General features: G+C 47.1%; 1 protein-coding gene across 1 annotated transcript; it reads right to left on the reverse strand.

Annotated features, from left to right (window-relative positions):
• Positions 1 to 1,608: 1,608 nt before the first annotated feature.
• Positions 1,609 to 2,553, reverse strand: LOC123362852 (olfactory receptor 52M1-like). The gene has a single exon (XM_045003358.1). It carries the CDS (start codon positions 2,551 to 2,553, stop codon positions 1,609 to 1,611), a length of 945 nt encoding a protein of 314 aa, XP_044859293.1.
• Between the last annotated feature and the right edge of the window lie 12,759 nt (positions 2,554 to 15,312).

Genomic DNA, 15,312 nt, shown 5'->3' on the forward strand with positions numbered 1-15,312 from the left:
AACCCCCACCTCACCTCAGTCTTGGGCTGCTGCGAGTCCCCATCTAGCCCCCGCTCTCTGGGGTGGACTTCAGTGTAAAAGCCACTCATCATCGGCAAGGAGGGTTTGGACCTGCTGCCTCTGTCTACCCTGGGGCTGCCCCTCTGCAACCCCAGTGCCTTCTCGGCCTTTGGCAAGGCCTGCAGCCTGGGGGTTTTCCAGGATGGAGCTCCCCAGCTCCACTCTAGGTACCCTGTTCAGCTCCCCTGCAGCCAGGCCCATCTCTCTCAATAGCTAGAACAAGACGCCTGAGCTCCTGGCTCCTGCCCTTTTATAGGGCCAGCTATGGCCTGATTGGGGTGTGGCCCAGTTGTGGCTGCTTCCCCAACTAGCCTAGGCTTTTCCTTCAGCCCCAGCCCTCTCCCAGGGCCGGAGGGGTGAGCACCCCGCTACAATCCATGTCACCCTGGAGCTTACTTTGTGATTGGTCAGAACCTTCTAAGGTGTCTAGGGGCACCTCCTGCAACTCCTGACTTCTCCTCCAGTTGGAGTCTGTCTCTGCTGCAACCCGAGATTGTCTCTCTCCTGCCGCAGCTTCTTCCAGCTCATCCAGTCTCTGTGTTTTAAAGGGCTGGATGAGCCCCTCCTCTCTCTGTTCCCCCTTCTGGGGAGGTTCCAGTCCTTCCACGCCCGCCCTCTGCACAGAAACTGGAGAATGTTAAATTTAGAATGTGGTTACTCCCTTCTTCTGTCTCGCGAGGGCTGACAGTCTTTAATGACCAACGTATTTATAAACAGATGCCTCCGCCCCAGCCCGCTGTCCCCTAGCACAAGTTGTGTGTGAGAAGAGTACAGGAAATCCCAAAGACATAACAATACACATGGTTCCTATAACAAAAGGTGAGGTAATAGGGTTTCCCTCCATCTAGGGTTTTATCCAGATGCTCTGTTTTTTGGCTTCTTTCTCTGGATGCCATGCAGGGTTGTCAGGTACCTGGTTTTGGACTAGAAAGTCCAGCCAAAAAGGGGATCGGACTGTGCCTGGTTCCTGCAGGGCAGGGGGGAGATTTGGGGTCATTAAACTGCACCTCCTCAGCTGGGGCCACATCATACCAGCAGGCAGGCCCCTTATTCAGGGTTCAGCAGCTCCCAGCCCAGCCCCAGAGTAGAGGGAGCCCAGCTGAGGCAGGGACAGAGGTGGAGAAGATTGAGGGAGGGGGGGAGGGTAGTAGAGAAGCCAGGACCCAGGGCAGGTGGGGTAGGAGTAGGGCCTTGGGGAATAGATACGTCAGAGGGCAGGGTCTCAGGGTCCAATTTGTTGCCACCTTTCTAACTGCTAAGAATTAATAAGTTCTATACAGACCGATTCCCCAGTTTGTCATGCTGACACAGCACAGTAAGGTCAGGAAAGGATTTAATGTCTCTTTCACTGACCATTAAGTGATTGAAGGAAGAGGGCCCAGCACCATGTCACCAGCCAGTGCTTCACGGAGCTCAGTCTCAGAACCAGAGCACCAGGAGAAAATTTTAGTTAGAATCATAGAATCATAGAATATCAGGGTTGGAAGGGACTTCAGGAGGTCATCTAGTCCAAGCCCCGGCTCAAAGCAGGACCAATCCCCAACTAAATCATTCCTTATGAATAATGAACCAGAGCAGCCTATCCCGGATCTCTTTGGTCCTCACCCCATAGATGATGGGGTGTAGCATGGGGGGCACCAGTAGGTTCATGTTGCCAATAAGAACATGGAAATGCTGGGGCACATTCTTTCCAAAACGGTATGTGAGGGAGGAGAAGAGACCTGGGATGTAAAAGGTTAAGATGACACAGAGGTGGGAGACGCAGGTTCCAAAAGTCTTGAGCCGGGCTTCCTTTGTGGGGAGGCTGAAGATGGCCCTGAGGATCTGGATATAGGACACAGTGATAAAAATCCCATCCAGACCCATTACACACAATAGCACAAAGAGACCATAGTAACTGCTGACCTGGGTGTCGCCACAGGCCAGCTTCACCACACCCATGTGTGCGCAGAATGGCTCGGGGATGATGTTGGTTCTGCAGTATCGCCACTGTCTTACCAAGAAAGGATAGGGCAGTACGAGCATGCTACTGTGCAGCACCACGGCCAGGCCCATCTTGGCCACCACGGGGATTGTCAGGATGGTGGAATGTCTCAGGGGATGGCAGATGGCCACATAGCGATCAAAACCCATGGTCACAATGATCCCGGACTCCATCACTGAGAAGCAGCCAGCGAAGTACATCTGGGTGAGGCAGGCACTGAAATCGATCTCCCTGGAATTGAACCAGAAGATTGCCAGCATTTTGGGCAGGATGGATGTAGACAGGACCAGGTCAGCGATGGCCAGCATGCAGAGGAAATAGTACATGGGCCCATGGAGGCTCGGCTCCATCTTCACAATTAACAGGATGGCAAAGTTCCCCAAGATGACTATGATGAACATGGCAGAGAAGGGGATGGAGATCCATACATGGGCTGCCTCCAGGCCAGGAATACCCTGCAGGATGAAGGTGGAGGGGTTGGTGAAGTCAGTTGTGTTGGAATTTGACATGGAGTCAGAGTGAAGGTGTCCAACTGTGAGGTAGAATGGTGTTTCCTGCATGCACTGTATGTTCTCCTGACTTCCTGTATGTGCCCAGGGTCAAGGGTGATGGTCGCAGTACAAATGCCTGGATGGAGAGACAATGTGAATTTGAGACACTACATGCACTACTGGAGACTGTTCTTGTTGGTGAAGCAGATTGGCCACTCTTCACACACAGAAAAGAAGACATTTTCATTATTCATAGAAATAAATTATGAACAACTGACCCTACTAATGCCAATTCCATATTTTATGGCATGTGTCAATAATTCCTACATGTTGTGGTGAGGTAAAGCTTAATAGGCAATAGCAGGAAACATGACTTTGGGTACTGGTTATCCATCATTGTTCTTTAATGCAATGAAACCCAGGCTAGGGAGTCCATGCTGTAGGCAGTTCCCCATTCACCCGGTTGCTTAAAACCTGAGAATGGGAAAAAAACCCACAAACTTTTGCCAATTCATGCCCCGGGGGGGGGGGGGACATCCCAGCTAGTCGCACCCCACGGAAAAGACCTGGGCGTCATTGATAGCAACTCAGTGGAAACACCTGCTGTGGTAAATGATGGGGGGTAGAACCCCTTTTATGAACACCCAGCCAGCCAGTCAGTTAGCTATGAAAATCCTTCTTAGTAGCTGTTCTCTACTTGCCTTGCTTGTAAAGGCTGAAGGCGTCTCACTGAAATGCTTAGGTAAGAGGAAGTGAGTTGGCACCTGGCCAAAAGAGCCAATGGGAAGACTAGAAACTTTGAAAATTGAGAAAAAACTTCCCGTCTTTGTGAGGGTTGTTGTTTTCTCTCGGCTGGAGAGACAGAGAGCAGCAGGTGTGCTGTAAAGATTGGGCCAGATATGAAAATTCATCAGCATTTATACCTAAAAATTACTCATTTGGAACTACAGATAAGCAAGTAGAACAGGAAATGTTTAGTGAGACGTGATCTGGTTTATCGCTTTATCTTGGGCTGTGGAGTCTTCTGTGCTAAACGCAGGGGCTTCTGTTTTCTTTGTAACCTTTAAACTGGACCCCAAGGAAGGCATTCTTGGGTGTTAATGATATCAGTTGCTCTTTTAATATCTAGCAACACCCTGATTTTCCAGATGTGTTGTCATAAATATAAAGGGAAGGGTAACCACCTTTCTGTATACAGTACTATAAAATCCCTCCTGGCCAGAGAGACAAAATCGTTTTACCTGTTAAGGGTTAAGAAGCTCAGGTAACCTAGCTGGCACCTGACCAAAAGGAGGGGAAAAAGGCTTTGTTTTGTCTGTCTGTTCTGTGTGCTTGCCGGAGACAGATCAAGAAGGCAAGCAATCCAACTCCATTAGAATTAATAAGTTATAATAAGGGAATGTGTTAACTTACTTTTATTTTGGCTTATGATTTTCCTTGTCTAGAGGGAGGTCTTGTCCAGAGGGAGGTTTTGTCAAGAGGGGAGATCCTCTATGTTCTTCAGTCTTTTGTTATTCTGTAAAGTACCTACCATCCCGATTTTACAGCGGTGATTCTTTTACCTTTTCTTTAATTAACATTAATCTTTTAAGAACCTGATTGATTTTTCATCATTTTAAGATCCAAGGGTTTGGGTCTGTTCACCTGTACCAATTGGTGAAGATATTATTCTCAAGCCTGCCAAGGAAAGGGGGTGTAGGGATTTGGGGGGATATTTGTGGAAGGTGGGGCTCCAAGTGGCCTCCCTAAATAAGCTCAGAGGGTCTTCAAGCGGGTCCCCACGTCTGTACCATAAAGTTCAAAGTGGGGAGGGAACCCTGACATGGTGGCAGAGCGGTGGGATCATTTTGAACCAAAAGCCCAGTAGAATTTTAAAAGGACATTTTTTTTCCTTTTGGGCTGTTTAGAAAGCAGATAGAGATCTCTCTCTCTCTTTGCCTGGAGGCAGAGGTATCAGGTCCTGGTAATGAAGGGATGTTTTTAAGCTGTGAGCTGCTGGAGATTTTTGTCTCTGCCTGAGGGCAGAGTAGGTAACTTTCTACAAGGGAATTCACAAGCTAGTTTTTTTTCCCCTTTCTAGCTCTTGCGGTAGGCTAGGTTAAGTACAAAAAGCAGGAACATGATGACCAGTGACACAGCTAATAAACCAGAGCTGTCTAGACTGGCAGCAAAAGAGAAAGAGAACGAACATGAGAGACTGATCGAATTAAAACAACTAGAAATGAAGGCACAAGAAGCTGCCCACAAGAGAGCCCTGGAGTTACAATAAAAAGAGAGGCAGCATGAACTGGAGTTAGAGAAGGCAAGAGCTAAGCAGAATGTACCAGACAACCCTGGCAATCCTTCTCCAGGTACCACTTCCCATCCCAGAAAGTTGCCCACCTACAAGGCAGGCGATGATACTAAGGCCTTCTAAGAAAATTTCGAAAGGGCCTGCCTTGGGTACAGCATCTCTACTGACCACAAGTGTCAGCTCTCCACCAATCCTTAGTGGACCCCAAATTCATCAACCCAGAGGCCCAAGTGACGATTCAACCCTTCAAGTCAAACTCTCTAAACTTGCCTATAGCCGAGTTGCCTGTCCAGTACAAAGGCTGGTCAGGAAAGTGGACTTTTGCAATCTAAGAAGATTATTCCATTCCTATGCTGCTGGGGCAAGACTTGGCCAACCATGTGAAGCTAGCCAAGAGAGTGGGAATGGTCACCCACAGCCAGGCTAAGCAAGCTTTCAAACCTCTCCCTGTTCCTGAGCCTTCCACCGTTGCCAGCACTGAGTCCAGCGCTTGCAAGCCCATCTACAACTTCAACACCAGAGGCACCAGCAGGCCTGCACTGGCAGCAGCAGCAGATAACCCTACACAAGAGGCTCAGCCAGAGCCTGAAATACCACATTGTGCACCAGAAGAGTCTCCAGGATCAAGGGAACAGTTCCAAGCCAAGCAGAAAGCAGATGAAAGCCTCCAGGGAGCTTGGACGGTGGCACGGAGCAACCCAGTGCCTCTCAGCTCTTCAAACCGATCCCAGTGTGTTGTAGAACAAGGACTTTTATACAAGGGAATTCTTTATAGTGGGCACCAGGAAGACTGGCATCCTCAGAGACAGTTGGTAGTTCCAACTAAGTACCGGGTAAAGCTCTTGAGCTTAGCCCACAATCATCCCAGTGGCCATGCTGGGGTGAACAGGACCAAAGACAGTTTGGGGAAGTCATTCCACTGGGAGGGAAGGGGCGAGGATGTTTCTACCTATGTCCGGTCTTGTGAGGTGTTCCAACGAGTGGGAAAACCCCAAGACCAGGTCAAAGCTCCCCTCCAGCCACTCCCCATAATTAAGGTCCTATTTCAGCGAGTAGCTGTGGATATTCTGGGTTTTTCCCAAAAAAGACACTCAGAGGAAAACTGTACATACTGACTTTCATGGATTTTGCTACCCAATGGCCAGAAGCAGTAGCTCCAAGCAACACCAGGGCTAAAAGTGTGTGCCAGGCATTAACAGACATTTTTGCCAGGGTAGGTTGGCCCTCCGAAATCCTTACAGATTCAGGAACTAATTTCCTGGCAGGGACCATAAAAAGCCTGTGGAAAATTCATGGGGTGAACCACTTGGTGCTACCCCTTACCACCATCAAACCAATGGCCTGGTGGAGAGGGTTAATGGAACTTTGGGGGCCATGACACGGAAATTCGTAAATGAACACTCCAATGATTGGGATCTAGTGTTGCAGCAGTTTCTCTTTGCCTATAGGGCTGTACCACATCCCAGTTTAGGGTTTTCACCATTTGAGCTTGTGTATGGCCGCGAGGTTAAGGGGTCATTACAGTTGTTGAAGCAGCAATGCGAGGAGTTTATGCCTTCTCCAGGAACTAACATTCTAGACTTTGTAAGCAACCTACAAAGCACCCTCCGACACTCTTTAACCCTTGCTAGAGAAAACCTACAAGGTGCTCAGGAAGAGCAAAAAGTCTGGTATGATAAACATGCGAGAGAGCGTTCCTTCAAAGTAGGGGACCAGGTCATGGTCTTGAAGGCACTCCAGGCCCATAAGATGGAAGCATTGTGGGAAGGGTCATTCACAGTCCAAGAGCACCTGGGAGCTGTTAACTATCTCATAGCATCCCCCACCTCAAACCTCAAGCCTAAAGTATATCATGTTAATTCTCTAAAGCCTTTCTATTCCAGAGAGTTAAAGGTTTTTCAGTTTATAGCCCAGGGAGGCGATGATGCTGAGTGGCCTGAAAGTGTCTACTATGAAGGAAAAAGTGACAGTGGTGTGGAAGAGGTGAACCTCTTCATGATCGTTGGACGTACGCAGTGACAGCAGATCAAGGAGATGTGCACTAGATTCACGCCGATGTTCTCAGCCACCCCAGGATGGACCGAATGGGCATACCACTCCTGTCATAAACAGATAGTTAAGGGTTAATGCCTCTTTTACCTGTAAAGGATTAAGAAGTTCACCTAGCCTAGCTGACACCTGACCAGAGGAACCAATGGTGGAACAAGATATTTCAAAAGGAAAGAGGGAAGTTTCCTTTGTTTAGAGTCAGTTTCAGTTTCAGCCGGAGTAGAAAAGATTATCTTATCAGAGTAGTAAGTAAGAAGGAAGGAAATAAATAGGTTTATGTTTATTTTCTTTTTGTAACTTGTCTTGGCACTAGGGGAATAATCAAATTGGGAACATCGTCTGTGTTTTGAATCTGTTGTCTGTGAGATCAGCTTGTATGCTATCTCCCAGAGGTTTTTTTTTAATTTTACCTTTCTTTTCTTTAATTAAAAGCCTTCTTTTTTAAGAACCTGATTGATTTTTCCTTGTTTTTAAGATCCAAGGGAATTGGAGCTGGACTCACCAGGGATTGGTGCGGGGAAAAGGGAGGGGGAATGAGTAATTCTTCCTTGTTTTAAGATCCAAGGGGTTTGGATCAGTGTTCACCAGGGAATTGGTGGAGGAGTCTCTCAAGGCTACTCAGGGAGGGGAAGGTTTTTTGGGGGGAAGACAGAGTTTTCCAAATGACTCAAACATTTGGATGGTGGCAGCCTATTGATCTAAGCTGATAATTAAGCTTAGGAGGTTCACATGCAGGTCCCCACATCTATACTCTAAGGTTCATAGTGGGGGTGAAACCTATGACAACTCCATTGACAGAGGTAATGCTCACCCAATTAGAGCCCAATTGAGGAGGGTGTCTCCTCAAGCCAAAACTGCTATAGAACAAGAGATCGAGGACATGCTACAGATGGAGGTAATCCTCTTCTCTAACAGTGCAAGGGCACCTCCAGTGGTTCTAGTTCCCAAACCAGATGGGGAGATTCACTTTTGCATGGACTATTGTAAACTAAATGCTGTAACTTGCCCAGACAACTATCCAATGGCATGCACAGATGAGCTATTGGAGAAACTGGGATGTGCCCAATTCATCTCTACCTTAGACTTAACCAAGGGATACTGGCAAGTACCGCTAGATGAACCCACCAAGGAAAGGTCAGCCTTCATCACCCATGCAGGGGTGTATGAATTTAATGTGCTCCCTTTCAGGCTGCGAAATGTACCTGCCACCTTCCAAATACTTGTAGATGGTCTCCTAGCGGGATTGGGAGAATCTGCAGTCGCCTACCTTGACGATGTGTCCATCTTTCCTGATTCATGGGCAGAACACCTGGAGCATCTACAAAAAGTCTTCAAGCACATAAGGGAGGCAGGACTAACTGTTAAGGCTACAAAATGTCAAATAGACCTAAACAGAGTGACTTACCTTGGACCCCACGTGGGTTAAGGAACAATAAATCCCCTACAGGCCAAGGTGGATGCTATCCAAAATTGGCCTGTCCCAAAGTCAAAGAAACAGATCCAATCCTTCTGAGGCTTGGCCGGATATTACAGGTGATTTGTACCACACTACAGCCAAATCGCTGCCCCACTAACTGATCTAACCAGAAAAACACAGCCAAATGCAGTTCAGTGGACTGATGAGTATCAGAAGGCCTTTAACCACCTTAAGGCGACATTCATGTCTGACCGTGTGCTAAGGCCCCCAGACTTTGACAAACTGTTCCTAGTAACCACAGATGCGGCTGAGCATGGTGTGGGAGCAGGTTTAATGCAGGAAGGATTGGATCAAGAATTCCATCATGTCGTGTTTATCAGCAAAAAACAGTCTGAGAGGGAAAGCCACTGGTCAATCAGCAAAAAAAAATGCTACGCCATTGTGTATGCACTGGAAAAGCTACGCCCATACGTTTGGGGACGGCGTTTCCAGCTACAAACTGACCATGCTGCGCTGAAGTGGTTTCACACCGTCAAGGACAATAACAAAAAATTTCTTTGGTGGAGTTTAAGTCTCCAAGATTTTGATTTTGAAATACAACACATTTCGGGAGCTTCGAACAAAGTGGCTGATGCACTCTCCCGTGAAAGTTTCCCAGAGTAAACTGGTAAAAATTGTCCTTGAAATGTGGAAAGTATTGTTAGTTTGTACATAGTCAGTAGGGTATCTAGAGGTGCATGTGTCTTATTAACTCTGATTTCTCCTAGAGCTCTAGGAAGAAATCACAGCCAGTGTGAAACCGACTGTCCAACATTACCTGTGATTGGGGCGGGGGCATGTCATAAATGTAAAGGGATGGGTAACCACCTTTCTGTATATAGTACTATAAAATCCCTCCTGGCCAGAGGAACAACAACCTTTTACTTGTCCGTTCTTACCTTAAACTCTGTGAATCTATCGATAAAGAAAGCAGACCAGGCATTTATATTTGCTGTGGTAATTCAGTTCCCTTGAAAGTCTGAACATGTAACAACGATAAAAGGAAATTGTTTATGTAATCCACAATTGGCCTGTGGAACTCCTTGCCACAGACATTATTGGAGTGAAGTGCTTAGCTGAATGGGATTCACAGATAGATACGCTATTGTAGGTGGCACTGGTGGGACTATCTTTAGTTAAAGCTGTCTGAGATCTCAATAAGAAGACCTCATTTTCAGCTGGATGTAAATTTTCCAAACTGTAAGTGTTCAGAGTGATATTTCCTACGCTGGGTGAATTTGTTTTTGAAAGTTTCAGACATAAGTTAGAAGTTAGGAAACAATGTCTTGGCCATGTTATTCCAGTGAGGACCATTTCCACCTGCATGTTTTCCAGCAGATAAAAGTCAGGTACCAGCCACCTCCCCACACTTAACAACTAGAGCCCTGAAACGCAAGAGGAGGAGGTGACAGTCTCCGTACATTAACACACAACTGGCTCTTAAGGCCTTTACTCACTTCTTGTTCCAAGGGGAGGTTTGCCTCAGTGGGGCCTGAGCAAACTATGGGCAGGGCCCCAGAATTCAGCTTGTGTATTATACATCTACTAAAACCTTTCTCCTGAAGGATCCACAGGCCACTGGGAAACATGCATTCACCTTGGGTAGGAAGCCATCAGCTGGGGCAGACAGGTGTGCGCAGAAAATACTGGAGCAAACTCATGCACTGTGGCAATGGCCCTAAGATGTTTACTGGCTATGCAGGGCAGAAAGTATCACAAACTTACTGTCTATCCCATCATTCCCACGTTGCACTAAGTTTCTCAATGAGGTGAGCTCCTCAGCAAAAGATGGTACCTGTGAATGCTGAGACGGACGTGTCTTCCCTGGGAATCACTCTCAGGTAGCCGTGTCTCTCATTCCAGTATCTGCAGCAGCGTCCTATGCCGAGAGCTGACACAGAGGTGTGCACAGTTTATAACATAGCTTTGTGCAGTCTCAGGGGGGGTCGCTCAGCCTCCAGGGGAGCAGCATCTGGATGCAAACAGGCTGGAGACCAGCCGGTCTGTGCTTCTGTGCTAATTATCCAGCTTTAGGAGTAAACAGTAATTAAGGGACTTTCCCAAAGGGAGATGAGAACTCTTGGGCTCTGTCCTGAGTCAGACAGTAATTGGCTGCTCCGTGTGTTTATATATATGTAAAAATTATAGTTGATTAGGAAGAAAAACTAGGGATTAGTCCTAGATCTCCATAGAGTCTAATAGTCTGTAAATACCCAGGATGGAGGGGTAGATAATAGACAGATAGATCTGGAGACAGATGCCTGAGGGGAGACACAAACACTCTGCAGGCACACAGAGTTATTGCTAACATATCAGAGATTAGTAATTCTCCTCAGTAACTATCATCATGCTGTGCAGCACCTTTCATTGAAGGATTTCAAAAAGACTCAGGAACATCAGTATGTCAGTATGAACATATCCCCATTATACAGATAAGTAAACTGAGGCAGAGGGAAACGTGATCAGTCAAGGTCACATAGATCTTGAATGGCAGGATGACAGACAGAACCCAGAAATCCTGACTTCCCTGCCCTAATCACGGTCCCTCTCTCATGCCAAGAGGGAAATGGACTCCCGCTCTTGCATGGACTGTTTGTTGGGTGGGATGCAGAGGAAAGGCTGAAAGAGGGAGCCTGAGCCTTCGCCATCCTGTCAAGGTGAAACTGAAGTTTTCAGAACTAGCTGAGGTTTGTGAGTGTTGTCAGATGTCGCCGGTGTGATGTTCTGCTCTATCCAATGTTGATAACTGTTGGCTACGTACGTATGTTTCCTCTGCATACTGCCCCAGCTCTGCATAGAGAGCTGACCCAGAAAACCCTGAGAGAACTCCCAATGACCACAGACTCCCATAAGGTACGAAGACACCTGGCCAGATTTATTGTCAAACAAAACACAGTCTATAGCTGCCCGGATCAGATATCTACAGTTCTGCTAGTACAGATGTGCTCCCTGACAATGGACACAGCTCAGTCATTGGCGGGACTCTCCATTGCCCCCTAGGCTGGAGAAAGACACTCCCTCAGGGATGCATTTTTATACACAGGAACAAACAAGTTACACATCACTACTGACACATTGAGGTACGGGGTTGCTGCATGTTGGGGTGCTGCCTCTCTCCTCGTACATGGTGGTTCGAACAAACCAGTCTATCCATCATATTGTCCTTTTGACCCTGTCTTTAAGATGGGTCGGCCTGTTCCTTGTTACCTCTGTTGAATGTGTTCATACCAGGATGTCCGGTGCCATCCTGGCACATGGATACTTGCAATTAGTAGCCTTCTTCTTGCCAGCTTCTGTGAGCAGGGCCTGCCTCTGGCTCAGAGATTAACTTTGCTTTATGTTAGCAAAGTCTTGACCATAACTTTAGTTCAGGCCTCAGGCCTCATACTGGGCCTCTTATACAAGGGTTTATGTTTCAGGGCCTCATCTTACTACAGTGAGCTCCCCGCTCCTGTGAGGTGTGAACTCTGAGACTCCTCTTCCACTCCCACTCAGAGACCTGCCAATGCATCACAACTACCGGGGTCACTATCGGGGAACCAGCTTTGTGAAAGCAACAGCAACAGACAGTTCCTATGGGTGGAGTGTCCTTCCCCCACAAAACTGCCCTGAAACAAGTGGGGCCCTCTGGGCGGGATAGAGACTGGATTAATGTTTGCACTGGATTTGTTCTCTTCTTCTCGGATCATTTCCTCCCAGTCTCTCCCAGGTGGAATTTAAATTGAATGTTCCAGGCTGAGTCAGACTTTCCAGGACTGCTGTGGTGGAGGGCGCTTGGATTTCCACAGCTGAGCTCTCAGCCAGATCATCTGTCTAGTTGGGGGTATTTCTCTGGTGTGGAGCACCTGGGTTTTAAACACTGTTATGAGACTGAATAAATTCTCCTCTCTGAGCTGAACAGGGGGACATTTCCTCCTGTATTCAAGTGACTAACACTCTGTAGCTGGCAAGCATGGATTGACCTAATCTGTAGCTAAAGGCAATGAAGGGTGGTGGGACCTAGGCCCCTACTTGTGTGGATTATCGTGTTTATTATTTATGATCATTATTTGTGTTGTGGAAGCATCCAGAGGCCCCACTGAAGTTCTGGGCCCATTGTGCTGGGGCCTTCACGCACACAGGAGAAACAGCCCCTGTGTGACATCATTGACAGGAACTGTGACTGTATAGACCATTGTTGCAACCAAGATCCCATAGTTACCCCAAATATTCTACAAAGGAGGTGTTGCCAGCCCAGAGGGTCCGAGGGGGCAACAGTGGGAGTTCGTTGCCCGGTGTGCGTCGCACTAATTAACACACCAGGGTGGAGAAGCAAACCAAGTTTATTTGAGCTCAAATAAGGGGCAAGGGAGAAATAGCCATCTCAAATCCTGCACACCCGCACGCAGGCGGGGTCCCAGTATTTATACCCCCCTTGTTTTTCTCTTTCTGTACTTTCCCACTGTGTGGGCGACTTTATCATGCATGTAACCTTGATTATAGCATTTGCTTTCCGCCTATCTTAACTAGTATTGGCTGCATCTAGTGCTAACCGGCCTTGCAGCTGCTAGCAGTCAGCACAAAGCACAGGAGGTTACAAAAGTTTAGTAAGGCTAACAGAAGCGCTTAACATGGAGGTACTGTGGTTCACATAGGCCTACAGCAAGAAGACTTCATCGACACTCGTGATCTTCCATCCTCCCGAGTTACCTAGATTTATGCCTAGTGACACCAACAGAGGTGTCTGTGGAAACGTTGTAATTTGCTGGTTAGAATTATGCTGTCTGTAAGTGTGTATCATGTTTGTATCTGAAGTTATGAATATTGGCTATGTACTTGTATCCCAATGTGTTTGATTCTGAGTAGCATGACTGAAGCATTTGATCAGCTTCTTGAGAAATGACTATTCTGGGTAAGTGCCCAGTCAAGAAACACTTAACTGACATTGGACCTTGGGAGACTCCCATCCACAGCTGAGGAGCCTTCCTGGGAACATTCAAGGTAGCATGTGAGCAATGGCTGCTCTACCTGCAAACTGAGTCATGCATGGACACGTCACTTGCCCAGGTGACTCCAAACTCCATACTGCTGCTGTGATTTTCCACAGTAAGAACAAAGGTGTCCTTCCACCTGGCAGAGGATATAAAAGGCCCTTGAAACCCATCCATTTTGTCTTCTATCCTGCTTCTGACCTCTGGAGGAACTTTACTACAAATTGAAGCTCTGAACAAAGGACTGAAGGATCCATCCAAGCTGAGATGTTTGTACTCCAGAGACTTGATTGGTTTAAATCAGCAGTAATCCCATCAAGCCTGAAACAAGCCTGAACTAAGAACTTTGCAATTGTTGTGTGTATTTGTTTCCATTTAACCTATTTTAACTCTCATCTAAATTTCTTTCTTTTTATGAATAAACCTTTAGATATTAGATATTAGATTCTAAAGGACTGGCAACAGCGTGATTTGAAATCTGAATTATATATTGACTTGTGTCTGGGACTTGGTCCATTGGGATCAGGACAAACTTTTTTTTTCTTTTACTTGGGTATTGGTGTTCATAACCATTCATCCCCATAAGGAGTGGTGCTGGTGGTGATACTGGAAAACTGATTTGGTGCCTTAGCAGTGAAGGAACCCAGCCTTGGGCTGTGACTGCTCTGCTCCAAGCAATTTGTCCCGAATCGATACTCTCAGTAGTGTCCCACTAGAGGCCACATTGTCTCACCCTGTCCCGAGGAGCTTATTGTAGACACAGCTACTGTGTGTAACCAACCGGAAAAGGAGTATGCAGGAAGATGGGGGAGTAACAGCACTGAGACTGGGTGGTTACATAAGCTGCTGGGTGGGTATGAGACAACTAAAATGCACAGCCCTGCCCTGGCAGTTAGAAGTATATCCTGGGCCCTTAAGAGCAGATCACATGTTCAGGGCCAAGCGAGAACCGGCCATTGAGAGCCAGTTGGGCCAGACACACAGCTGGGAGCGCAGAGCTCTCTGTTAGCTTTTGTAACCTGCTTTAGTTCTCATCACGCCTCCCTCCTTTGAGTGCAGACTGTGCCTCTGTCTTAGAAATTCCCAAGAACCCCTGGTACCAGGGAGGAGACCAGAAGAGAGGGCAGAGGTAACAGGGCTGTGGTGAAAGAAGGAAGGAGCCACCCTGGAGATGGAACAACTGAAAGCCCCCAAGGATTCGAAAGTCTTCAAGCTTTGCCTACACTAGAACTTTGGTCTGTAAAACATTTGTTGGTCTAGGGTGTGAAAAAACTCACTCCCTTAACCAACAAATGTTTCACTGGTAAAAAGCACCAGTGTGGACAGTGTTATGTCAGTGAGAGACAGAGCTACTGCTGCTTGTTGGGGGTGGTTTAATTATCCCAGCAGGAAAACAATTGCTCAGATGTTGCCTGAATCTTCATCCAAAAGAGGCTGTACCCTGGCTGCCAACCCTTCAAAATGCTTTGCTCTGCTCACCGGCATTGCCTCTGTCGTGCTCTTTTTCAGCTTCAGCCAGCTGGTCCGTCCTGGGGAACGTGGTGTGGTTGTACAGAACGGAGAGCAGGAGCTTGGTATCATGTGCAAATTGCTGGCATTTGAGTCCATGTTGTGTGACCAGTTCGCACAATGGCTGCCCAGAGATTTTGAAAGGCCCCAGAGAGGGAACTGATCCTTGTGGAACTCCACCAAGGAGGGATCTAGTGCTGCAGTTGCAGTTTCCCCATCACCAGTAATTGGTTGTGTCTGTCCCTGGATTCAGACCATTTTAGTGCATCCCTCTAGACTCCTGCTGCCTCTTGGATGACACAGCAGTATCTCATTGCCAACTGAGTCAAATAATGCAAAGAAGTCCAGGAGAATGAACACAGAGTCCTCCATCCATTGACAGGAAGAGATTGTCCATTGGTGCATTTAAACCAGGCAAAGTGGATAGCAGTTGATAGAAAGGAGAAATTATAAAATATTGAAAATGGATAAGGGAAGCAAAAGACACCAGAGACAAATCC

This window comes from Mauremys mutica, chromosome 1, assembly GCF_020497125.1.
Source record: "Mauremys mutica isolate MM-2020 ecotype Southern chromosome 1, ASM2049712v1, whole genome shotgun sequence".
Lineage (NCBI taxonomy): Eukaryota > Metazoa > Chordata > Testudines > Geoemydidae > Mauremys > Mauremys mutica.